Source organism: Elephas maximus, chromosome 19 (genome assembly GCF_024166365.1).
Source record: "Elephas maximus indicus isolate mEleMax1 chromosome 19, mEleMax1 primary haplotype, whole genome shotgun sequence".
Classification (NCBI taxonomy): Eukaryota; Metazoa; Chordata; class Mammalia; order Proboscidea; family Elephantidae; genus Elephas; species Elephas maximus.
Genome location: NC_064837.1, coordinates 56,556,170 through 56,582,010, shown reverse-complemented (window position 1 = coordinate 56,582,010; position 25,841 = coordinate 56,556,170). Strand labels below are relative to the sequence as shown.

General features: G+C 37.4%; 1 protein-coding gene across 1 annotated transcript; it reads right to left on the bottom strand.

The window, feature by feature from the left end:
• Nucleotides 1–493: 493 nt before the first annotated feature.
• Nucleotides 494–25,322, bottom strand: PSMD12 (proteasome 26S subunit, non-ATPase 12). Its single transcript, XM_049861276.1, has 11 exons — nucleotides 25,127–25,322; nucleotides 15,645–15,704; nucleotides 15,430–15,558; nucleotides 11,792–11,899; nucleotides 9,534–9,638; nucleotides 8,262–8,411; nucleotides 8,041–8,175; nucleotides 7,133–7,245; nucleotides 6,203–6,377; nucleotides 4,281–4,358; nucleotides 494–3,147 (listed from the first exon to the last, which is right to left on the bottom strand). Exons 1-11 carry the CDS (start codon nucleotides 25,232–25,234, stop codon nucleotides 2,938–2,940), a joined length of 1,371 nt encoding a protein of 456 aa, XP_049717233.1. The 5' UTR covers nucleotides 25,235–25,322; the 3' UTR covers nucleotides 494–2,937.
• Between the last annotated feature and the right edge of the window lie 519 nt (nucleotides 25,323–25,841).

The following is a 25,841-nucleotide window of genomic DNA, read 5'->3' as shown; positions in this document are numbered from 1 at the left end:
GTAGCACAATCCTAACTATTGATGTCTATGTTCACTGTTTGGTTTTATTTCTCTTAAAACTGTTTTTTAAAAAAATACAACATAGTTCTTTTCTCGAGCTTACCACAGGGATGGGCTGTCAACCAGCAATACCGTATCACCTGAGAGCTTGTTAGAAATCAGAATCCTCAGGCCCCACCCAGACCTACTGAATGAAACTCTGGGATCAGGCCTGCAAAGTGCTGCTCCTGCAGAAGATTTGGATGTGAGCTAAGTTTGGAACACTGGCAAAGAGTATAATAAATTTTAAGTGTGTAAGTCACCAAATCTGATTCAGGAATAGTTTGGGGGAAGAAAGTCCATCAGTTGGCTTCGGTACCAAACATGTTAAAATGTTTTCCCACTAATTAAAAACAAATTTAGAGATGATAAAGATTTTGGAAAGATAAAAATGAATATTATCCATGGCTTTTTGTTTTAAACAGTAAAAGAACTGAAAAAAGAGGTAATCTTTTTAAAGTATGAGTTTATTCTCGAGGTTTTCTTAAGTACCCATAAATTAGTGTTTTTATTGCTACTATATCCAGGAACTTAAAACAATTTAAAATACGTGCTTTTATCATACATTAACACTTATAAAAGATTGAAACTGTATAATTGTAAAGAAAATTTTTCAATGATTTAATAATAAGCATATGGAAACTGAGAATTACAGAAATAGCTATTGATTGACCTCTAAAATTAAAACATAAATTACACTGAAATAAAAGGCTGAGTAAAGGTGCTACATTAAAAAAACAAAAACAAAACCCCACAAAGGTTCATCACTTCTCTTGCTGTTAGTACACTAATGAAATGTTAATGAATCAAGTATTATCTTCTCCATATTTAAAACAAAGTAGTTCTATACTTTCCATGAATGCCAATTTTAAGTTTGAAATACGACATTCATTTAGGTTCTTTTAAAAAACACTAAGAAATTGGTAAAAACTCACGTTTGCTTGGTTAATGTTTGACAGAAATAAAACAAGAAATACATTAACAGCTAATCAAGTCAACTGAGATTTGGGCACTGGGACAGTTACAAATGGCACCAAATTAGAATACACAAAGAGCTTCCGTCTGAAAGTCAAAGTGGTAAATAAAGACCAAAGAGAAGGAGCATGTTAGAGCTACAGCATCATACTTGGCTAAAGAGTCCCGGTTCGGCAAAGCCAAAAGGATTCAGTACCCAGAAAGATGAAGGTAATGAGAAGCTAAATTCAAATTAGCTCCGACTTTATTTGCAAGTTAAAAATATTTCATTTTTTCTCCTTTCATTCCCAAGAAAATTAAAACCACATTCTTACTGTTAGTGTGAACTTCTGATGTTTCTGAACTTGGCATATTCTTGGTTAGTTTTTTTTTTTTAAAAGATAAGTGATAACAGATGTTAATGCTGTCAATGTGACCAATGCATTAAATTTCCACAGAAGAAAATTAATTACTTTAATACTATGCGTCTTACCCACAGTGACTCAGAGCGTAAGTATTACAGAAATCCTGCAATTGTCCCCAGCCCTAGGGTTATGGAATGGGACGATTTAGTCATCACTAAATGGAAAATGAATTATGAGACATGGTGTTTCTAAAATGCTAGCTTGTTTTTTTTCCCTCTTTATTTGGATTTTTAAAAAAGTAGACCTCACACTTTCTTGATTTAAACATCATTTTAAATAACCTTCTAAGACAGTTTCATTTTTATATTTTCTCTGAAATAAATCAAGTAAAAAAACACTTCCCAAATTTGCTCACACTAACTGATCTCAGATGTTTCTTTTGACAGTAGAAATACTTTTGTTTTAATTTGGTGAGAAAAAAGTTTAATACTGTATCACTTGCTATGAGGGTGAGAAGTTTTTCTTTTTGCCATTTTTGAAAGCATTTTAAACAGGTTATCCAGCCTGCATATAATGGAACTAAAGTTCCTATACAGAGATAATAAATTTGGAGTATTAATGATGTAATTAAACCTGTAAGTTGATGCCTATGCTAGTGGATTCTTTTTTGTAACACTAAGAAATTGGTAAATAACTCATAACCTTGCTTGTTATAAGGCTTACTCAAAAAAGCCTTATAAAAATAACTCTGTGCTAAATTTAAAACAATAAAAGAGAAAAAGAAAAAACATAAAACAGCCCAAACCAGAAAAACTCACAAACCATATAGACAGCATTTAGCACCTAACAGCCTGTATCAACATGATGCCATTTGATTTTGTTACACAACTGGTCAAGTCAGGAGAGGGAGGTTACAAAAAAAATAAAAAAGAAGCCAAACTATTATGATTGAAACCAGCTTGACTGGGGGGAAAAAAATCAAGTCCATACATAGCCTATTGGATCACATCTGGCACAATACCAAAACACAAACTCTTCACAAGTCACAGCTCTACCCCCAAATGTTCTTGTTATTTCTATGTTGCTTTTTTATTCTACTTAATAAATGATATCTTTACAACAGGATTTATTTTATTAAAAAAAAAAAACAAACACTTGTCAAATCACTGCCCCAATGAAATGCTCAGAAAACACAGGTAACCAAAGAAAGGAAAATGTGCACATACCACTTTTATTATAATTATGGTTGCTGGCTGAATGAAAACAAGTAAGAGCTAAAAAAAAAAAGTGTCAAATGATAAACATATCTGGGTAAGTTATGACACAATTTTTTGAGTCAGACAATAAAAATGGTGTATTTTTGCAGCAACTGCCAACGGAAAGTTAAACAATGAATGAAATAAGGGAACTTAAGGTTAAAAAGGGCCTCAAACATATTCACTATCTTTTCACTTTTAGACAATGGAAGCGAGAATAGACGGAAAAAACCCAACATATACACCATGATAATAAGTCTTTCTTTTTTCTTATGACTTTCAATTTTTACTCTTTTCTAAAAGCATTAAGGGCACCAAGACCCTTATTGTAGATTATGTATCATCTCCTCTTTGGCTATGAGGTGTGTGGTTTTGTTAACTAGAGACATCAATGAGTTCAGTTTCTGAGACCAGTCATTTAATAAATTATTTGGATCCTTGGGTCTCTGGAAGTTGATAATTCCTGCCAACCTGTCTACTTTAGCAAAGATGGTCTTGTTAACAACTAGATTTGAGAGAAAAGCCTCTGACTCCTGCAAGAGAGAAAGACAAGTTGGATTAAGACAATTTACACTGATAATAAACAAAATTTAAGGAAACCATTTTCTAAATTCTTAATCCAAGAAGAAGCGTGCTAAAATTCATTACTAATAGTTAACAACTTGTCCTGTAATAATGTACTTATTCTACTGCTAGCCTAGGCAATTAAGAGAATCTGAGCTGACTGCCACTTTATATGGAAGTCTCTCAGCTACAAGTGTCAGTGCTGAGTTTGAATGGGCCTCCCTGTGAATGTATGCCTGCTGTACTAGGGAAGAGCCTGTTCTAACAGCAAGTTGGTCTACTCCCTCTTCTACAAAGGGAGTATGATACGCCCCTTAAAAGGCAATGAAAACCAGAAAAAAAAAAAAAACAAACCCAGTGCTGTTGAGTTGATTGACTCATGGCAACCCTATAGGACAAAGTAGAACTGCTCCATAGAGCTTCTAAGGAGCGCCTGGCGGATTCGAACTGTCTGTTAATTTGTTTCCCAGAAAAGCTAGGTTAGAACATCTGATCTGTTCTGCCACTTGGCAACTACTTATCCATGAGCGGGTACTTGACTTCTAAGGCCTCTGGTCCCCTCACATCCACAAATGACAAGAGCTAACTAGCTGACCAAATGAGCAATCTTTTTAGCTCTAACACTCCATGATTCTTTTTCAGCTAAACTGTCACGACTCTTTCTGGTGATAGAAAAGCTTTTCTGACTATTACTACACAGTTCAGTTAACTCCTATCTCTTCGTATATGGTACTTTTTATCAAAGTGAAACCAAGACCTGAATACAATACTCCTCTAACAAGTCCTCCGGAATTTTTTCAGGTGAACTGAAATCAAGTCTTCCTCACATTTTTTATTTATGCAGTTCATTTTTGTGGGAAGTGAACCACATTTACTACATAAATATATACCTCGGATCTCAAATTAACCAATGTAAAACTAACAAAGCTAAGTGAGTGATGTTTAGGCTATTTTTTGGTATAAGATAGCTTGGGAAATTTTTATCACCTAAATATAAACTTAAATAACAAAACAAATGAGTTTTCTCACTTAAATTTTTAAGTGGATTGATATTAAAAATGAATGGCTATAAATAACCCCAATAATGATGTTTATTACTTACATCGACGGACAGATCCAGAAGCTGTGCCATCCTCTTCATTGTTATCCTCGTATAATATTTGGCCATTATTCTAATATTCTGGGGAGGACAGAGTACAGGAAGAACACATAACAGTGGTCAATGAGGCTAAAAGTCCGCTTGCTTTCATATCCAAGTAGGTTTAGTTAAAATGTCAGATTCAGATCTTTTATTTCTTTACAGCCACCACTGGAATGAAGCTGGTTCTAAATTCCAGTAATAAAACTGATAGTTTGGTTTCTGCAGTTTTTTTGTTACCATGAATTCCTAACACAACTTCTTTTAAATATACAAATTATATACTCTTCATAACTAAGTTAGTGGTTCAAAATTATAACTGTACTAAAATATTTTTGCTAAATGTAAGAATTTAAAGTTAAGCTTTTCTAATTATGACACGAATGTTTAAAAGGCTAAAACCCAAAAATGGTTTAGAGATCATCTCAAAACACTCATCCTTTTATCATTATTCCAACTACTTAAAGGTAACTTGAAATTAATTACTCGTTTTTCACTGGAAGCAGGCTCCCCTTCATTAGTTAGTGTTAAAATTATTAATAAAACGGCAGCATTCATACAGAAAAAGGGGGAACAGTGGGGAGAAAAATGACTATTTAGCATCTTTAAGGAAGTAGACCTCCTCCTGTCTCTGTCAGGGTCAATGGCAATACTAACCTCTCAGGAAGTCTGAGAATCATTCTAGATCCCAACTTTTCCTTCAGTCTTTACGTCTAATCAATGGCCAAATTCTACTGATTTACTTCCTTAAAATAATCCATTCCATTCACTCATCTCCAATTCCTTGGCTACAGCCTTAATACAAGCACATATAGTCCCTCACTCAACTAGTCTTCTTCAGTCTTGTTTTTCTCCAAATCCATTCTCCACCTACTCCCAGAGGGATCTTTGTAATATACAAACCTAATCATTATCCTCTCAGCTATAAGATTTTACTGGTGGGGTGTTACAAAATTTGTACAGCCCCCTTCTACATCTCCAGCTTCATTTCTCACTGAGCCCTTTTCTTGCAGCTCTCCAAGCATACCCTACTGGCTTGTGCCTCTATGCTCTTGCTCATACGATCCCATCTGCCAAATATGAATGGCCCTCCACTGTCTGCTGATAACTGCACACTCCTCTTAAAACTTCCACCTACAAATCAACTCCTATATATCCTGATCCTTCTTCCAGGTAGAACCAATCAACTCTCCTATGCTCCCATCTACTCTAGATATACCTATACCATAATATCTAAAATGCTTTTATTACTTATGAACATATCTATCCCTTTTACTATTTTTAAGCTCCTTGAAAGTAGACACCATGTCCTATTCACCCATGTGGCCCAGCACTTTGTAGTGGGGCTGGCACATAGTAGCCTCACAATAAGTATTTGTTGAGTGAATGAAAGAATGTTGACATAATGAAATCTGTAGTGATACCAAGAAGATCGCAGATCAAAGTTCAGATTTAAAATATGTTACGCCTTTCCAAGACCAGCATATGGGTATCTAAAACCCTCTCCCACCTCTTCCTTCTGGTTTATATGCCATAAAATTTTGTTTCTTGAGAGAGCCTCTCAAAATGAAGCATACTAAAACTTAATTGCCTTTCCTGAAAGGCTAAAAATAGAAAAGACAAGATGGATGAGATAAATTCTAATATGTTCTGGGGAATATATTATAAAGCATCTGAACAACAAATATATATCACTTCTACATTGGGCATAGGAAAAAACAATTCTGAAGAATTAAAGATATAACATCCAAAAGAAACATTTGATCAGCAAGCTTGAAAAATAAAAGTTTATGCTCAAATTGGCAAAGTTTAATTCTAAGATAGTTCTAAAAAATAAAATTTACTGAAGTTAAAATAAAAATTGTCATCTCATGCCAGGTTCTTACATGTTCAACAACTCTGTTCTTTAAGTCTTTCCACCTTTTTTCACCTTCCTCTGTAGAGCCAAAAACATCAGTTGCTGGACTCTCACGAGAACCTTTTCTTAATTCCATTCCATAGTCCTCAACGAGTGTGGACCAACGCATCAACTCCATTGTGGTAAAAAGCTTTAAAAGATCCCTGTAAATTGTAAAAAAAAAAATCAATACTCCAAATCTATCAAAAATTAAATATCACCTAATAGCAAAGTTTTTTTTTTTACTATGGTAAAGTAAATATAATAAAACATTTGCCATTTCAACCATTTTTGTAGTAATAACTAATTTTCAAAATCAACAGACTGTTTCTATAAATTTTTATTTAGTAGAACAGGACACAAGTCGATTATTATTATTTTACTAACTTCATTATCAATTTTTCCATAGTAGTTCTGAACAGTGCATTCTCCTATTTAACATTCTGCTCTATCCTGTTACATTTGCTGATCTCTGGAATATAATAATCAGCTGTGGACTTACTAAAGAAACAGATAAAAGGAAAACAGTTTTTAAAAAATGAAAGTCTACTGTGCTTATAATGAAGCAAATGTGTTTTATAGAATGGATTTTCAGAAATGCCTATTTCCAAAATTACAAAACCCCAAATTACTAATGATACAACTTAGTAGCAAATGGTTAATTAACCAAAAGTTGCTAAAGTGGGCCTGAAATAAAATTTCTATTTGATAAATGGTATTGAATGAAGTGTCTTATCTCACTACATTAATTTCTAGTGCAACGCTAAAAAACACTTCACCACTTTATTATCTCATAGCTCTATTCTCTAATATAATCAGGCCCTTCATGTATCTATCAGCAAGCAATTAAGAAATGTACACTCAGGTTAACCAATTTGTTTCAAAATGATTACACTATGCTAATTACAAAAGTACTTACTTGTATTTGGGAATTTCTTCTAATTTCTTGTCACCGCTTATTCGGTGAACCAAATCTGACTGTTCATTGTCAAAAGGAGCCAGGATAACATAAAGAACAACACTTTTCAGAGCCTAAAAAGTCAGTTGTATGACACAAGAGGTTATTTACAAGCTATGAAACAAAATGGAAACTTCTGCAGGAACTGAAAAATTGTGGAGTAATATTCATTTTTTATTTTCTACTGAAGATGTCTCGGGGAAAAAAAATCTTACCAGGTTGCTCTCTTTATAGTGTCCTGTTGTCATATTTTAGCCCTGGTGGTGCAGTGGTTAGGAGCTCGGCTACTAACCCAAAGGTCAGCAGTTCGAATTCACCAGCTGCTCCTTAGAAGCCCTATGGGGCAGTTCTACTCTGTCCCATAGGGTCGCTATGACTCAGAACTGACTTGATGGCATTGAGTTTGGTTTTTTTTCGTTTCTTGCAATATTTAGTTTTCATAAAACCATTACAATAAAGTTTTGTTAATTTGAATTACCACCTGAGCTGACATTCATTTGTGACAAGTGTTTAAAGAAAAAATTTTTGATAACAAATAAACAGTGTAAGTGGAATGTACATATGAGCTATTAAAAAGGGTTGCTGTTAGTTGCCCTCGACTCCTGCTTTTGTAAAATAACTTCCAAAGTAATGCTGGGTCTTTATCTGTAACCTTGTTAACAGGTAACCCACTATACTTTAACAGGGAGTCTGTATCTATTTAAAAGTGTTACATAATTCAGACCACTATACCAACTAGTATATACCACACACTGAAAGAAAAAGCACCATAATACAATTGTATATAGTAACTAAAGTTAAATGGTTTCAGAACAAATTAAAAATGTAAACTCCGTAAGTCCACGTCAATTACAGGAATACATTCTTACCTGCTGCCACTTCTCACTTTCTGCCTGTATACAGGGAGTGTCATATATTGCTCTGTAGTGCTTACAAATGGACAAATAAGATCCCTCATGTTGATCCAGCTGAATCATTAAGTTATAATATTTCAACTTTAATTTCTGAAAAAAAGTTAACAAAATAAATTGTGTTTTACAGGTTTTGTCAAATATTTTGCAAGTAAACATGGAATCTGAGATATGCTTACCTCTGTGTTTTCTTCCTGGAAAAATTTGGTATTAATTTTCTTGCTGATGATTTGTGTACGAATGTAATCCTTCACAGCTAGGCAGAGCCTCATTTGCTCCAAAATAAACTCCACTCGCTCTTTCTTTTCCATTGATCCATAGGTTTCCACCTAGTACGGTAATTGTAAGCTTACGTTATTCAGTAATTTTTAAGAGTTGTCACAAAATTAAATAACGTTAAAATATTTGCCCTCATCAAATAATAAGAACCTTCATGTCTATTGGGAGAGTGTGGACCATTATATAAAACCTAAGTTCTGCCAAAAAATTACAAAAACAAAAAAAATTACTGTTTACCAGGAGAAGGTGAGAGGGAGGGGAAAGGAGGACTCACTGCTTAGGCAACACTGAGCTTCTGTTAAGGGTGATGGAAAAATCTTGAAACAGATAGTGGTGATGGTTCAACAACAAGAAGAATGTGATTCATGTCACTGAATTGTACATGTAAAACATGTTAAAATGGCAAAAGTTTTGTTATACATATATTTACCAAAAACAAACAACAAAGAGGATAATGCATGGCACAAAGACTCTCACAATAATATTATTTTTTCTCTTCCTTTAGCTAGTGGGTAAGGTACACAATTGAAACATCAGAATAATCAATTTAACTTGATGGGGGAGGAGGACTTGAGGAATCCCAAGGAGAGTATCTGAATTCCCTAAAATTTTATGCAAAATTTTGAGCATAGTTCATATGTATACTTTTCTGGTGAAAGAGTACTGGCTTTCCTCAGGTTTCTTAGCTCTCTGCTGCCTCATTTTGAGGCCTCTCTTAACGGTTACCCTGAAACATGACAAATTATGAGGTAATTTTTCGTGGTTAAACCAATTTAACCTAGCAATCAATCACCAATCAAATATTCTTTAAGAATTAAGAATGAAGCCAATGATTAACAGCAGTTTCCTAAGGCAAAAGTAAATAGTATATGAGTTAAACTATTTTATTTAGATTCTAAAAGAGAATTAAAATGTTCAAACAATAACACAAAATCAAGACAAATGTGTTGATCCTACCTTTTCATCAATGCTTTTTTAGCAGTTAAATTAAGCTGGAGTGTAATTACACAATTTGCAGGGACTGGAGTATTTTTTACACTTTACTGTGTGCACTCTTACTCTGAGTGGTTTAGGAAAAAGGGATAAGGCTACATGATAATTTACTTCCACAAGAAAACAATGCTGACTAAATATAAATTTTATCTTATAAACGCCAAAATGCAGCACTTTACCTGTAACTCCTGTAAAATGGAGGCTGCCTCCTTCACGTCACCATTTTGTTCTTTTATTGTTGCTAATGTTTTAGTCAGTCGAGCACGCTCAATTTCAACATAAATCTATAAGAGAAATTTACATGATCAAAATGCTTGTAGAAAAAGTATTAAAATTAAAAAGGTAGAACTCAACCATCATTCAAGATAAGCATAACGGTATTTTATCTTACAACTCTTGTGCCCTTAACCTGCCATATACAAATAAAGCTGTGAAATGTTTTATAAACATAATCATAATTTTAAGCAAATGTCTCTATAAAACATTATCCATATTTTACAGCTTTACTTTGAAAACCTAAATATGAAATTACTGTGTTTAATGAGTCAGAGGACCACAAGCTACATAAATGGAACAGAAAATAAAAATGGCTTTTAAAAGAACTGGTTCTTCAGAAAATAGCACACTCTACAAAGAGCCTATGTCATTCAATATCTACAATTCAACCAATATTTTAATTTCTGTTTATCTTTAAATACAAAGTTACTTGCTTTAAAATATCGGGTCTTGCGACATACACGGAATTACCGAATTTTTTGTAGCTGTAAGTAATGTTAGTGGATTTATAATTTCCAACAAATAGCCCCAACAATGGGTTCAAACACACTAATGATCATGAGGATGGTACATGACCTGGCAACATAAAGTCACCATGAATCAGAACTGACTCGACGGTAACTAACAGCATAGTTTCCTAAACATATCATGTATTTCTTACTTTAGTATTTTGTATATAATTTTCCCTACATCTAAAGACTTTGTCTCACTTACTTTTGGACAGGTCATCAGAAGGGATCAAATGCTGGAGAAATAAATCACGTTTGGGTCAGCGAAAATGAGGGAGATCCTCAATGAGGTAGATGGACCGATACAATAGCCACAACAATGGGCTCAGACGTACCCCTGATCATAAGGATAGTACCTGACCTGGCAACGTTTTATGGTTATACTTAAGATTGCCATGATCAGAGCCAACTGATAGCAACTAATGACAAAATCGTTTCTTAAATACATCATGTTTTTTACTTTAGTATGTTTGTATATAATTTCATCTGTCTAAAGACTTTTTGTCTTGTTTACTTTGGATATGTCATCAGGAGGGACCAATCACTGGCGAAAGACATCATGTTTGGTAAAGAAGAGGATCAGAGAAAAAGAGGGAGACCCTCAATCAGACAGACTGACTGAGTGGCTGCCAACAGTGGGCTCAAACATGGCAATGATCGTGAGGATGGTGCAGGACCAGGCAACGTTTCATTCTGTGTTACGTAAGATGGCTACGAGTTAGTGTCAACCAACTCAATGGCACCTAATAACAACAAAGTCTAAAATGCCCTTCTCCTCACCCCCGGCCCTGTAGAATTTCTATTCATTCTTAAAAAACCAGCTCAGCAATCATCTACTCTTTAAAGGTTCCCTGGGCATCTCCGCCAGTCAATCCCTATCTCTGTGCTACATGGGAACTGCAGGCACACTGCTCACACTGCTACTGTCAAGAGAGTGCACAGTGACTACTCATTTATATGATCTTGTCTTCTAGTACATTAATCTTTTTGAGGTGAGAAATAGTTTCTTGTTCATTACGGAACCAGCACAACACAGGTGCTCAATAAACACTTACTGAACTGAACTGAGAGTCAAAGAGACAATATAAATAAGCTAAAGTTCTGTCCTCAAACCACAAAAAATCTACCTGGAAAGACACGTATCTACCAGTTACCATTTCACACCTGTCCTTTTTAAGAAAACAAAGAAATTGTAGGGAAGAAAGAAAGAAATACAAACAGACTCTGGTAAGCCAGGGTGAAGATTAATCTTCCACAGAAAATACTGTATTAATTTAAATACTAGAGGCAAACCTTTGCTATCCCAAATACAGACTTTTCAAGCAGATCTAGGCCAGGGTGAAGAGTTAACTTTATGTTTAATTCATTATCACCATATGTAAATTTGGAATAAGACCATTAATTCCTAAAAAAATCTGGGTACCAAGACTGCCGTTATTTAAGCATATTCATTTGCATATGGAAGGGTATTAAAAGGATATGCAAAGGTATTATTGGTGGAATTAAGGTGGTGGTGTGTGTGCTCCTTCTTAAATGCATACTCATATATTTACATATATATGTATATACACACCACACACATCTACAGACATCTCTCTGAATACAGATAAGACAATACTTATCATTTTGAGTTATGCCGACAGAAAACTTACCTTTCCTTCTGTAACCATTCGTAGAGTATCAATTAATCGAAGTTTGATTGGAAGGTCTGTGATTTCGTCAACATACGTACAGCACTGTTGAACCATTTTTGCAACAGCCTAAAATGATGAAAACAGTTTGGAAGTAAAATTCATTCTTCATACCAGAAAAAGACCTAAGACTATTTTGACAGAAGTGTTATGGTCAAAAAATGTGGTTTTCCCAAGCAACTATGGATACTGAAATGCCCATAAAAGAACATCAGCAACTCCCTAAGGCTAAGAAACAACAACAAAAAAAGAAGTAGCCCTAAATACCCAGAAGCAAATGAATAAAGGCGAGGAAAACTTCAGCCTTTGCAAAGCTCTACTCCACACACCAGAACTGGCGAGGTGATTACACAAAAGAGAAGGTGCAAGAGGTCTGACTGGCAACATTATTAGAAGGCTAGCTAGCATTCTGGCAGCCAAGCAGTAAAGCATGAAAGACGTGGCAGTAGGCTAAAGGGGAAAAAAACAGGGAAGAGAAAAGCAGAGTTCAACAGTGGCTGTGATAGCAGTAAATCCATGACCAGTGGACATTGTGACTGAAGAGAAAAGAATCAGTGGCAGAAGCTGAAGGTGGGAAGGGGAAGGCACAGTCACCCATGTTTATCTCAATAAAACGTAACATTTAAAGCACAGCTTCTCTTGCCCTCATAAGTAATATAAGCAGGTTGGACTATATTCTGAGTTAAGTTCCCTCTAGCTTTAACATTCTCAAGGGTTGGTAAACTTTTTCTGTAAAGAGCCACACAGTAATAATTTAAGCTCTGAAGGCAATATAGTCTGGGTGGCAATTCCTCTATTCTGCCGTTGCAATGTGAAAGCAGCAAGAGATATTGTGTAAACAAATGGGCATGGCTCTGTTACAATAAAACTTTATTATAAAAATAGGTAGGTGGCAGGCAAAATTTGGTCCACAACCCACAGTTTGCTGACCTCTAATTTAGATTCTAAACGCATATCATAATCACTGACAATTATAATTAGGACCCATAGTCATCAAGTTATATTAAGTATATCTTGTTTAAGATAGCAGAAGTGAATAGCACGCCTTGGAAAGATTTCCATAAAAAATTTAATGTTCAAGCAGCTCAGGTTAAACTTTTAACTGTGTGAAAAATTGGCTGTTTAGAGATCCAGGGTTTCCAGAAAGCCAAGGTTTTATTGCAAAATATAACTCTTGCAATAAATGCAAAGCTCAAGGACACCCAGTATCTCACAAAACATATGAACCCTCTTAAAATAATTATAACAATGATTTCTAGAGGGGCACCAACTTGATAATTCTATAAACTATGTAAAAAATATGTTAATAGAAATTAGATGGGGTTAAAAAAAACCTACATCAATATTCTAATGAGAAGTGAACATCCTGGTGCTTTCTGAAAAAATAAAAAGTAGGTAAGTCTTTAGGGAAGCTATGGTTGGAGTGAGGCTTACCCCTGTGCTCAAGTGACAGACAGTGAATCAGAAACCATTAATTTTAAGCATATTTGGAAAAGGTTATAGAAAAATCATTATTTTCTAAGCTTGCTAAAGCAAAAAAGAAATTTTTCGATTAAAAAAAAAAGTAACTATGGGAAGAGAAAACAGACATTTTGAGTCCTTAAGCTTTTCCACAGCTATGAAGATGTAATACATTATAGTGAAAGGAGCAGGTCCAGTTCCAGTTCTGCCATTAGCCAACTGTGAAAGTGGCTTAAATACCACTTTTTCCAAGAAGCTTAACCTAATAAACCTAATCAAAAATCCTATCTTCCTCTCCTTCCACATTTCTAGTACCTTTCATTACTCTTACGACACTTACCATAGTCTAGTGTGTATATGTAATTTCGTTCATCAGTCTTAACCAAAATTGAATCCGTTGCTGTTGAGTCAATTCTGACTCACGGCATCCCATGTATTAGGAGCTGAATTGTTCCATAGGATTTTCTTGGTAGGCCTTTCTGTCAAGGTTCCCACAACCACCCTTCAGGTTAGTAATTGAGCGCAAACCATTCGCACCACCAAGTCTTAAGGACATCTGTTAAAGGTGTGCTATGATTACTTATGATTTCTACTCCTTACTAGACTACAGGAGACTTCAGGACAGGAGCTATATAGTACGTGCATTTCTTCACACTCCCGGAGCCTTACATATAAATCTCAGTGTCTCCATCTGAAAAGTATCAGAGTTAAACAGCCCCCTATTCTACCTCTAAAGTTTTATGATTTTTTGAAATTAAATCTGTATTTTAGTGTATGTCATTTGAATTGTCCCAATACTACATAAAACATATATTTCTGTTTATCTTAACCCAGGTTGCCCCCCAATCCACTGCCGTCAAGTCTATTCTGACTCATAGTGACCCTACAGGACAAAGTAGAACTGCCTCATGGGGTTTCCAAGCAGACTGCCACATCTCTCTCCCGCGGAGCAGCAAGTGGGTTCAAACTGCTGACCTTTCAGTTAGCAGCCGAGTGTTTAACCGCTGCGCCATCAGGGCTGCTTAAGTTGCCTCAAGACTTCTAAATAAGTAGCCTTATCAAACAGTCCCACAGAAGTCTCTTTAGCAAAACAGATTAAGATGATTGTCTCTCAAAACCACACACTTGAGCACCAAAAAGCATATTTAAATAAATTTCACATGCACATGTACTAGGTTGAGTCAATTAAACCTATGTTAATTCTTACATATCTTTTAAAAAACAAAAACAATTACAATAACTCATCCTAATACTAAGCTCACCCTACTGAACCATTGCCGAACCCATTGCCTTAGAGTTGATTCTGACTAGTACTGATCCCATAGGAAGGAGCAGAACTGCCCCACAGGGTTTCCAAGGAGTACCTGGTGGATTCAAACTGCCAACCTTTTGGTTAGCAGCTGTAGTACTTAACCACTATGCCACCAGGGTTTCCCTAGCAGCAGCCTAATGACTAAAACATGGGATTTGGACTAGGACCCTGTAATTCTTGTCTTGGTTCCACAACTATGCTGTTTTACAATGGTGTTATCTTTATTATTTGAAAGCAAAAGAACAAGAATCCAGAAACAACTTAGGGAAGGGCATTTTAAAGAAAAAAATACAAATGTCCAAAGTAGAATCTACCTCTACAGAGGATCATTTAAATATATCTCAAGCAGAAAAAATGGGGAAACATTAAATTCAGTTAAACAATAACACCAAAAGAGAACTTAAAATACTCAAAACCAAATGAGCAGTCAAAGTAATGTCTAAAAATGGCCTCAAAAATGAGTTAAATATTAAGTATGAATAAAGAGGCATAAATAAATAAATAATAGATTATCAACATGATAGATTTATAAAACATTTAAAATGACAAATACGAAGGTGGGAAGCAACACGTAGAGCAAAACTGCATCGACATACTAAGTACGATTTTGTAAAAACACGCTAATATATAAAGATGATAAGAAAAAAAAAAAACAAATACAAAAGGTTAAGTCATTATGAGGATATGGGCAGAACTTTTTAAAACCCTCTATAAGGCTTTAATGCTGCTTTACCAATACATTCTAAACAGATTCACAGAATAGTTTTCTAAAAGTCTTTATTTAAATGGGAACGTTTATTTGTTTTTTGAGCAACTGTGAACTCACTTGTTTTAATTGACTCCGTCTTTTTGACAAAAGCATAATATTTTCATTTAGTAAATCCCATTCTTTAGCCTCATAGCACATCTTCACGACTGCAACTAAGATACGGGAAGTAGACACCATATCAGAAGCCTGTAAGAATGAAAATATATTAAAAGTTAATGAAACAATGTTAAGTGAAAAAATGGTAAATGTGGTTTTCACTATAATCTACTCACTGTACGGGTCTGTTTTTCCAAAGAGAGAAGGGTTTCAATGACTTCTTGAAGTCTTCCTTCCTAGAACAAAAGATAAAAACGAACAATGAAAACAGCAACTTCAACACAAAACTAACTGAACAGTCTACGATGAGACGTTTCTGACCCAGAAAAGGAAAAACCAGTACCCTATTCTAGAGGAAAAGGACAACCTCTATAAACATTTTTGTTTTGTTTCTCTTCTTTGTACAATAGTACTTGCTTCTCCAGTGGAGTCCCTAAGTCAGTGGTTCCCAACATGAGGCCCACAGGCTATTTTTAACATTTTAAAAAGCCCAACAGAAACAGAACATTTAACAATGATTATACACCCAAAAAAACATCACAAGTCTTTGGGATTCAAATTTATCAACTTGGTGTGGTCACACCTGTTTATCTTGCTCTCAACAGACTCCCACTAGCACTCACAAGTGTCTTTGAAGAATAAAAATGGGGAAATAAGCGATTTCTTTAAAAATTCACCATAACAAAGTATTTTAAAACATGGCATTTTAGGGGAAATAAGAAGGCTATTTGGTGTTAAAAAGATCAGGAAACCCTGGTTTAATTTTCCAGTAACTTTAAAAATAAGCTAGTGGTCGTGCCTAAAAGAAATGAAGGCCTTCCAGAGAGTGCCCACACAGGCTCCACCAAAAGTAAGTCATGCCCGTAAGCAGATACTGACCCAGTACTCTCAATATACTCCTTTAAAACAAATTATGCCAAATTATTTTCTCCCATGTTAAGTGACAATAACCTTCCCATGCTTTTATCTCATATGTAAAACCAAAATATTCTCCCTGGGACATATATCAAGAAATGGGAATAAAAGACTTCAAATAACATAAAACCTAAATGATAACACACTGGGACTAAAAGAAGTCATGCTATTAGGAAATAGGATTTTGATAAATGAAAATACAACTCACACACAAAAACAGCATTTATTTAAAATCCTAATATTAATAACCATCAAATGCACACCAACCTCTGACAATGGTAAGAATTGGAAGTGATGAGGAAAGTTTCATTCAGAAATTGATTTTTTAACCAACAATCAACTTTTTTTTTTTTAGTGACATTCGTGGACGCCATGAATAACGAGTACCATCCTTTTCTACTGATGAAAGAAACTAAACAGTGTTTGAAATAAAGGCACAAAAATGTTTGGACTTTTCAAAACACTGCTTCCACATAATTTTTAAACTATGACTTTTCTACGCACCACTGCATATGTATAGTATGGCCATTATTTGAACTGATTTTAGTTAAATCTGAAATGTATATAATTAACATTTTAACAATGTTTCCTATGCAAAGACAGCACCAGTTCTGAAAGTTCTAGAGACTCATGCATACAATAAATGCTGGCTAAATACCCATCAGAGAAAAAGAGCGAAGAACAAAACTATAAATTCTCCAAAGTTAAAGGCTAATAAACACAAGAGACCATAGAATCTTAGAACTAGAAAGACTGCTAGAGATTATTTAATTCAATCACCTCGATTTAGAGATTAAAGACCAAGGACCAAGCCGCTTAAATGACTCGCTCAGCCACAAAACCAGTCAGCAGAGCCAGAGACCAGGGCCCTTTGCCTCCTGGTCCACTGTTCTACCTCACTAAATACTCCCCTTAACATAGTAGTTTAAACCAGGCCTTCTGCTTTGATCAAAGCCATTTTTATAGGGAAATGGTGACTGTCTGGCAACCAAATGAAGTACTAGTTAAGATTCAAAATACTGTTTACTGATGGTCACCTTGGGACCATAATCGAGATGTCCTGTCACTTTTACAATTACTATATTAAGTCAGGGGACTGACCAACAGAGTGTAGTCTTATATATGGTACTTTGATTCAGGGTCACTCTGTGTCAGAATTGACTCAACAGCAACGGGTACAGGTTTGAATCAGAAGCATGAGTTTTAAAGAACTGCATCCTCCACTAGAGGAATCACACACAGCTACACAGTCATGGTCTGCACGAATCAACACGACATTAAATGCCATGTCCGCAGGCAGTTCGTGGAGAAACCAAAACCAAACCCGTTGCTGTCGAGTGGATTCTGACTCATAGCGACCCTACAAAACAGAGTAGAACTGCCCCATAGCTTCCAAGGAGTGCCTGGTGGATAGCCCTCTCTAGTCAGCAGTCACTTAATACCCCTTCGACATTCAACCTTACTGACTTTTTGCTTTGCAATTACCCCAAACTATGCTCTATTTTAACGTTTACTGTCTTTGTAATGGTACTAGAATGCAAACTCTGTAAAGTCAGGGACCATGGCTATATTGTTCACTATGGTAGCTCAGTCCTCAGCACCATGCCAGGCACATAATATTGTTTCAGCAGATAATATGGTACAATCCCTTGATACCTTATATCATATTAACATACCTGTTTTAACCTCCCAACTGGAATATAAATTCCTTTAGGGCCTAATCTTTGTTTGACTAGTTGCTATTTCCCTTACAGCAAACTTATACATACTATGTGTTAAATAATCAGTACTGACCCTATTCAGCTGACAATAGATCTCAATGGCTTACAATTTCTGATTCTTGCAGTCACAATAAGTAGGACTGACAAATTATACAGCTGATAACTTAATGACATTTGAGGGATATAACCCTTGTCTTAGTTATCTAGTGCTGCTATAACAGAAATATCAAAGTGGATGGCTTTAACAAAGAGAAATTAATTCTCTCAGTTTAAGAGGCTAGAACCCCAGATTTAGGATGTCAGTTCCAGGGGAACTTTCTCTGCCAGCTTTGGGGGAAAGTCCTTTTCATCAATCTTTCCCTGTCTAGGAGCTTCTCAGCCCAGGGATCCTGAGTCCAAAAGATACACTCTGCTCCTGGCACTACTTTTTTGTTGGTATGATGGCTCTCTGTTTCCCTGCTCGATTCTCTTTTATATCTCAAAAGGGATTGACTCAAGATACAACCTAATCTTGTAGATTAAGTCTTGCCTCATTAACGTAACTGCCCCTAATCCTGCCTCATTAACATCACAGAGGTAGGATTCATAACACATGGGAAAATCACATCAGATGACACAATGTTATTACACAATACTGGGAATCATGGCCTAGCCAAGTTGACAGACATTTTTGGGGGACAAGATTCAATCCATAAAAACCATCAACTTCATTAAATACAATTCTCAATTCTCCAATCATCTCGCTTCTTCCCTCCTAATCTTCCACGTTCAATCCTAAGGGTAAACATCTTCCTCCTGCCTTTCCTGTCTATTTGCACAGTTCCCAAAATTCTACCTCCTCAATGCTGCCTTTCTACTCTGAAGGAACACGATGGTGAGACTATCCAAAACCAACTTGTCAGAACATATGATTTCTGTGTCTCATTTTTTTCATAATAATAATCCTTGTACATGAAGTAAATGGCTAATGAGTTTGTCCAATATCAATGCATATATGTTGGGTATCTGTAAATTCTGTATGTTTGTCTCCTCTAACTCCTAAGTGGACCCAATCTTTTAGTGATTTGTTAAACCTAAGTAAGAAAAAGACCAGTAGAGAGTCACCAAAAATAACTGGAATTAAAGCCAATCCAATGATTTAAAAGAGCTTATCTCTTACAGGCATCTTCTGTCCAAGCTACTAACAACCAGTAAGCTGTTTTACATTTCACCTTCTCTTTATTTTTAATATTAACCTTGAGAAGAGGCTGCATGTGACTAGAAGAGATGAAAAGGCATCAAGAGGAAGGTGAACCAAAGGATAAATTCAATCCAAGAATGCAAGTAGTCCCCAAATATACCATAGTCAAAAGGTGTGTGTGTGTGGGGGTACCTGTGCATCAAGAGCTGCTAAATACCGTATCTTTACAGTTCAGAAAAGGCTCTTTAGATTAATTTCTAACTTCCCAATACAAGGCAGAAGAGGTAACCATCATCAAGAACGAGTATCACACCTGTAAAAAGTTGAACCAGCAAAAGTTGTGTGATACATTTATTTACAACAACAACAAAAAAGAGTAGCTGCTGGGGCTGCTTATGAACCAAAAACCTCATGGGATTTGGTTCTTTGGTTTGGAGGTTTAGGGCCATGTTTTCATGGGACTTCCCAGTTATTTGGCCTAATAACGTGTTTAGTGCTTCTGTTCTACCTCCTAGTTCACTGCATAGTGCCTGGGGTCTTAAAAGCCTGCAAGCAGCCATCCAAGGTATGACAATTGGTTTCTATTCACCTGGAGCAACAGAGACAGAAAAGTCTGGAATAGGAGGAGGATATGGAATGTATGGCTGATTGGTCTCCACAACTACCGCCTCTGCCATGAGACCAGAAGCATTGGATGGTGCTCAGCTACCATTACTGAACATTTTGATCAAAGATTCTAGAAGAATCCTGATCAAAAGGGGGAAAATGTAGAATTTCAAATTATTATGGACTCTAGACTTTCTGGAGCCATGGTGGCCAGATGACCCCTGAAACTACCAACCTGAGATAATCTTTAAAACTTAAATATCCCCTGAAGTCTTCTTAAAACCAAACAATAGTTTAGCTTAACTAGTAAAAAAAAAGTCTGCCTTGAGCATTATGCTCTTTTAAGAACTACCTATATGGGGTCACGGTGACAACAGCAGCTTGAAAGATTAGATAGGAACCTTAGGGAGCAGTAAGTTTAGGTTAATGGAGGAGGAACAACTCAGAAAAGGAGGATGAGAATGGTTGCACAGCTTGAAGAATATAATCAATGTCACTGAACTGTACACACAGAAAACTGAACTGGTATATGCTTTGCTATATATAGGCTCAACAACAAAATAATAAAAAAAAAAAGAACTAGTATCACTTTCACTATGTCACCAACCTAATAAAAGATCCTCACATACCTACCAGAGGCAGTAGAATGCAATGGTTAAAACCATAGGCTCTGCAGCCAGAGTGGCCAGGTTTCCTTGGGCAAGACACTCCACTTCTCTGACCCTCAATTTTCTCTTTCGTGAAATGAGCATAATAGTTCCTAAGGCAAAGGGCTGATGTGAGGATCAAATCAATACCTATAAAGAATTTCAAAATTCCTGGAACATAGTATGCTCCTCTTCCTTATCCCTGTCAATATTTATATATAATTATACAGCGATATTAGTTATTGTTGTTATTTGATAGGTGGGTGTCAGGGTATACACACAGAATTATATTAGATCACAAGTGAAGGAGATCCAAATGGTCCAGATTGGGCAATTTTACTATGCAAATCTAGACTCGGTCTGCCTGTTTAAGGCTCTGCTACATGCGGTTTTCTCACCTGACACATTCTAATTAAAAGTCTTCATATAAATAATTGGAAGCCCTGGTGGCGTTGTGGTTTAGTGCTATGGCTGCTAACCAAAGGGTCGGCAGCTCGAATCCGCCAGGCGTTCCTTGGAAACAGTTCTACCCTGTCCGTTAGGGTCGCTATGAGTCGGTATCGACTCAACGGCACTGGGTTTGGTTTGGTTTTTTTTTTTTTTTGACACAAATAATTTTTACTGCCAAATGTCTTTAACATTAAAAACAAAAATCATCTTAAGGAAATAAAGCCCAGAATTGATAATCCCTTAAAGAGGTAGTGGGACGTTGCAAAAGGAACACTGTACTTATTGCCAGGAGGCCTGGGCTTGATCTGGCTCTGGATAAACCATTTATGCCGCCTAAGCCTTAGTTTTCTCACATGTAATAAAGTGAAAATAACCATACATTTTCATAGTTTTATTCACTGGTTTATTCTACCACTGAACCACCATGCCTCCTAGCCCTCCCTTCTACCTGCCCCCCCCACCCCCCCCCCCCCTCAAAAAACAACAATCTACACATATACCTTTCGTTTGGCTGGCACTCAGGTTAAAAAAAAAAAAAAAAAAAAAAAATCCAAATGCCTTCAGTTTTATCTAGTTTAACAGGCCCCAACATTCCCACAGTTTTAAACACTTCCATTACCCATCTGACATCGAAAAAGTCATTTGAAAATTAAGTTTGCAAGTCTTTTCAACTGTCTTGAACATACCAACAATGTCCTAAACAAATGCCATACATTATGATCACTAAACCAACAGCAAAATATTTTTTCCTAGTAGCCTATAAGCTATTTGAGGGCAAAAGTTCTGTCTAATCTTTACACGTCCCACAGTGCTTAGCACAGACTAGGCCCTACAAACAGTAGGCTATCAGATGAACCTGGAGAAGGGAAAATGCTTTCTCCCAGATCTCAGTTCTAGCAATAGTGGTACTTCCCCAAAGCAAATTATTTGTCTCTTCCTTATGCATACTATCATTCTATTAATTCCAAAGTGGTGGGTCAGTGGCTGATTCTGGCCTGTAGGTATGTTTTGTTTGATCCACCTTGTATTGGTGCATTATTTTAAAACAGACTAGTGCCCAGTTTCTAAATATTGAGGCATTTCATATAAAAAATCCATATTCCTGGTGCTATAGATTGAATTGTGTCCCCCAAAAATGTGTGTCCACTTGGCTAGGCCATGATTCCAAGTATTGTGTGGTTGTCCACCATTCTGTGATCTGACATGATTACCTCATGTGTTATAAAACCTAACCTCTATGATGTTGATGAGGCAGGATTAGAAGCAGTTATGTTAATGCAGCAGGACTCAAATCTACAGGATTAGGTTTTACCTTGAGTCAATTTCCTTAGATATATAAAAGAGAGAAGCCAGCAGAGAGGAAAGGTACCTTATTACCACCAAGTAAGAACAGCCAGAAGCGAACCATGTCCTTTGGACTCATAGTCCCTGAACTGAGAAGCTCTCAGACCCAGGAGAATATTGGTGACAAGGACCCCCTCCAGAGCAGACAGATAAAGGCTTCCTCTGGAGCTGACAACCTGAATTTGGACTTCTAGCCTTCCAGACTGTGAGACAATAAATTTCTGTTTGTTAAGACCACTTACTTGTGGTATTTCTGTTATAGCAGCACTAGATAACTAAGACACCTGGTTTAACCCTCAAATTGGAAGAGATGACAAGACTGGGTCTGCATCCCCAATAGGAAAAATTAACTAGAGATGAAGACAGTTGCTGTCCCCTTTCCTTGGGCAGGTGCTCAGAGTTCAGGCTTTTGTTAGGCTTGGGTCACTAGGCAGGATGGCACAGTGAGTGAGAATACCAGCTCTAGAATCAACCTACCTGGGTTTGCATCCTGGCTCCACCACTTTACTAGCTGTATGACCTCAGGACATGCGACTTAACTTCTCTTAGCCTCAGTTTCCTTGTCTGCAAAATGAGGAAAATACCTACCACATAGGGCTGACCTGATCATCAAATGAGATAATGCATTTAAAATGCTTAGAGACTGCCTGGAACTGTAGAAAGTACCCAATAAATTTCAGCTATTGTTATCTGCCTGTCACTGTAGGCATCTGAGTTTTCCACCCCTTATGTAACAGATGCTATTTCTTCCCACTGTTGTTGTTAGGTGCCATTGAGTCAGTCAGACTCATAATGACCCTATGTACAACAGAACAAAACACTGCCTGGTCCTGTGCCATCCTCACAATCGTTATGCTTGAGCCCATTGTTGTGGGCACTGTTATCAGTCCATCTCATTGAGGGTCTTCCTCTTTCCTCTTTTTCTCTGACCCTCTACATCAGACAATGTTCCGCTGCTTCATAATGTTTTCACTGGCCAATTTTTTTCAAAGCAGACTGCCAGGTCCTTCTTCCTAGTCTGTCGTAGTCTGGAAGCTCCACTGAATCCTGTCCACCATGGGTGACACTACTGGTATTTGAAATACCGGTGGCATAACTTCCAGCATCACAGCAACACGCAAGCCACCACAATACAACAAACTGACCGAAGAGCATTATGCTGTTCTAAGAACTACCCACACTAGCTGCTAGAAAGCTCAGAGCTTAATTTCTGGCTGTCCACCATCAAGTGTACTGGACACAATATACATAGCAGTATCAACTTCATCACCTACCCTTGTTTTTTATAAACTCAAACCCAACCACTGCCATCAAGTTGATTCCAACTCATACTGACCCCATTGGGTTTCCAAAGCTGATATCTCTACAGAAGTAAACCGCCACATCTTTTCCCTTGGAGCTGCTGGTGGTTTCGAACCACTGACTTTTTGGTTAGCGGTGGATCACTTTAACCACTGTGCCACTAGGGCTCCTTTGTTTTTTACAAAGCCCCAGTAAATTCTTTTTTGGAAAAAGGGAAAGTATTTCTTTCCAAAATCTGAATGTGAAGCATTACCTGCAACTTCTCCTGCCCCTGAATTGATCACACTGCCATGTATTTACTTCTTTATATGACTCTTTCTTAATATGTAGTAAGCTCCTTAAGGGACAAGAACAACTCTATTAGTGAATGCATCCCAGGCAGTAAGTGTTTGACACTGAATTGATCAAGGAATTTAATATGCCTGAGCATAATCCTTAGCAATAGCCCATGATGAAGTTAATTCAATAACCACCGACACCCTAGTCAGGAAAACCTAGTTTTGAATCCCTGGTTCTACCTATTACTAACTGTAACCGTAGGCAAATAACTCTCGGCCTTGGTTGCTTTACATGCAAAATGATACACAAAGTCGCCTGACAGGCAGGGGGCGTGATAAATGTTTGGGTCAAGTTAAATTTCTACTCCCTGAGAAGCAGTTGCTATCAATGAATTATTGTTCATTACCTCCCCTGATTAGGTTATTGTGGACTTTAGTGCCTATTTGTCTTTATTTCTGTAGTTCCCTCTACCAGGAATAATTTCTTCAGTCTCAATCTTAATCATTCTTCAAGTCCCAATGTAACCCTAAGCTCTCTGTAAAACCTTCCCTTTAACCCACCAGGACGAGCGAACAGCTTCCTTCTCTGTGTTCCAGTAACTATTTATACTAGTATGGCACTCGCCACCACTCATGACTTGACTAGTTCGCTGTGCACACGAACTCCTTAAGGGCAGGGGCCCTATGTTACCCATCTTTGCAGTATCACTCTCTTGCCCCTTCTCCCAGCCAAATGCCAAGCACATTGCCATGATCCATAAACCATTCATCGGCATAAATTGATTCGGCAAGAGACTATAACTAAACTCTCTGATCTTGTCTGAATGCCGAAGCGGCCTTAACCCCTGAGGAAACACTAACGTAAACGTTACTTAAACAGCATCCAAGAAAAGGCAACAACTGCTGTGGTGCCCTAACTTCTACGGGAAGTGAACATCTGCGCTGGGAAGGATTTGGGGAGCTGAAAAAAAAAAAAAAAGGTACTAGGGTGGGAAACGACTCGACGGCACCTAACAACATGTACTAGGGTACTGCGGCTGCGGGGTCTCCCTGGCCGGGCAGACCCGGGGGGCTCCTACTCACGCTGGCTCAACCAGGGCTGGGCAGGCAATAAAAGATGCGTGCTATAGCCCGCAGGCCCCCTGAGGCCTAAGCCGGCTCGGCGCCGTGACTCAGCCCCTGGGGCCCGCCAACAGCCAGCCGGCCTCCCCTCACCTTGGCCAGCTTCTCGCACTCCGGCAGGCGCTGATCCACGGTGGCGCTGTAGTCCACCTCCATCTTGACGATGCGCCCATCAGCCCGCTCTGAGCCGCCGTCCGCCATGGTTTCTGCCTCAATGTCCCTTGATGTCTCCGTTTCGGCCACCGTTCGTCACCCACACCGGAAGCCGCCTGCACACCCGATCAGGCAATGCGCCGTAAGCCCGCGGGAAGGACCCCTCGAGGCCCCCTGTGCGGACCTCCTGTCAGGCACTGCCGCGAACAGCCCTGGGGGCGGGGCTTGCTACTACAGCCCGCGTCCAGTTTTGACCCCTGTAACGTCAGGTTTTTTACCCAACGTTGGCGGTGAGAAAAGCTAGTGTGATAGAATAGGCTGTGCCATATAGTTTTACATCCTTACTTTGAAATATTATGATTTCTCAGAACCATAGGCAAGCCACTTTTCTTGGACCTCGGTATCATCAATATGTGAGGAGGCTGAAGTAACCCTTAAAAAAAGTTTTAAGGTTTTCTTTGGTTGATAACTTTGGTGGTTTATCTGTGGGATCTCTGAAGTCTCATCAGAGAAGGTGGCAATGGCGCAGTAATATAACAAGCAACGTGTTTTTGTTTGTTTTTAGTACAATCCACTATGTTGAGAAGAATTGTGATACATTTATCAGAAGAGGACATGGAACAAGGGGTATCACTGCTGATGTCAGGTGGATTTT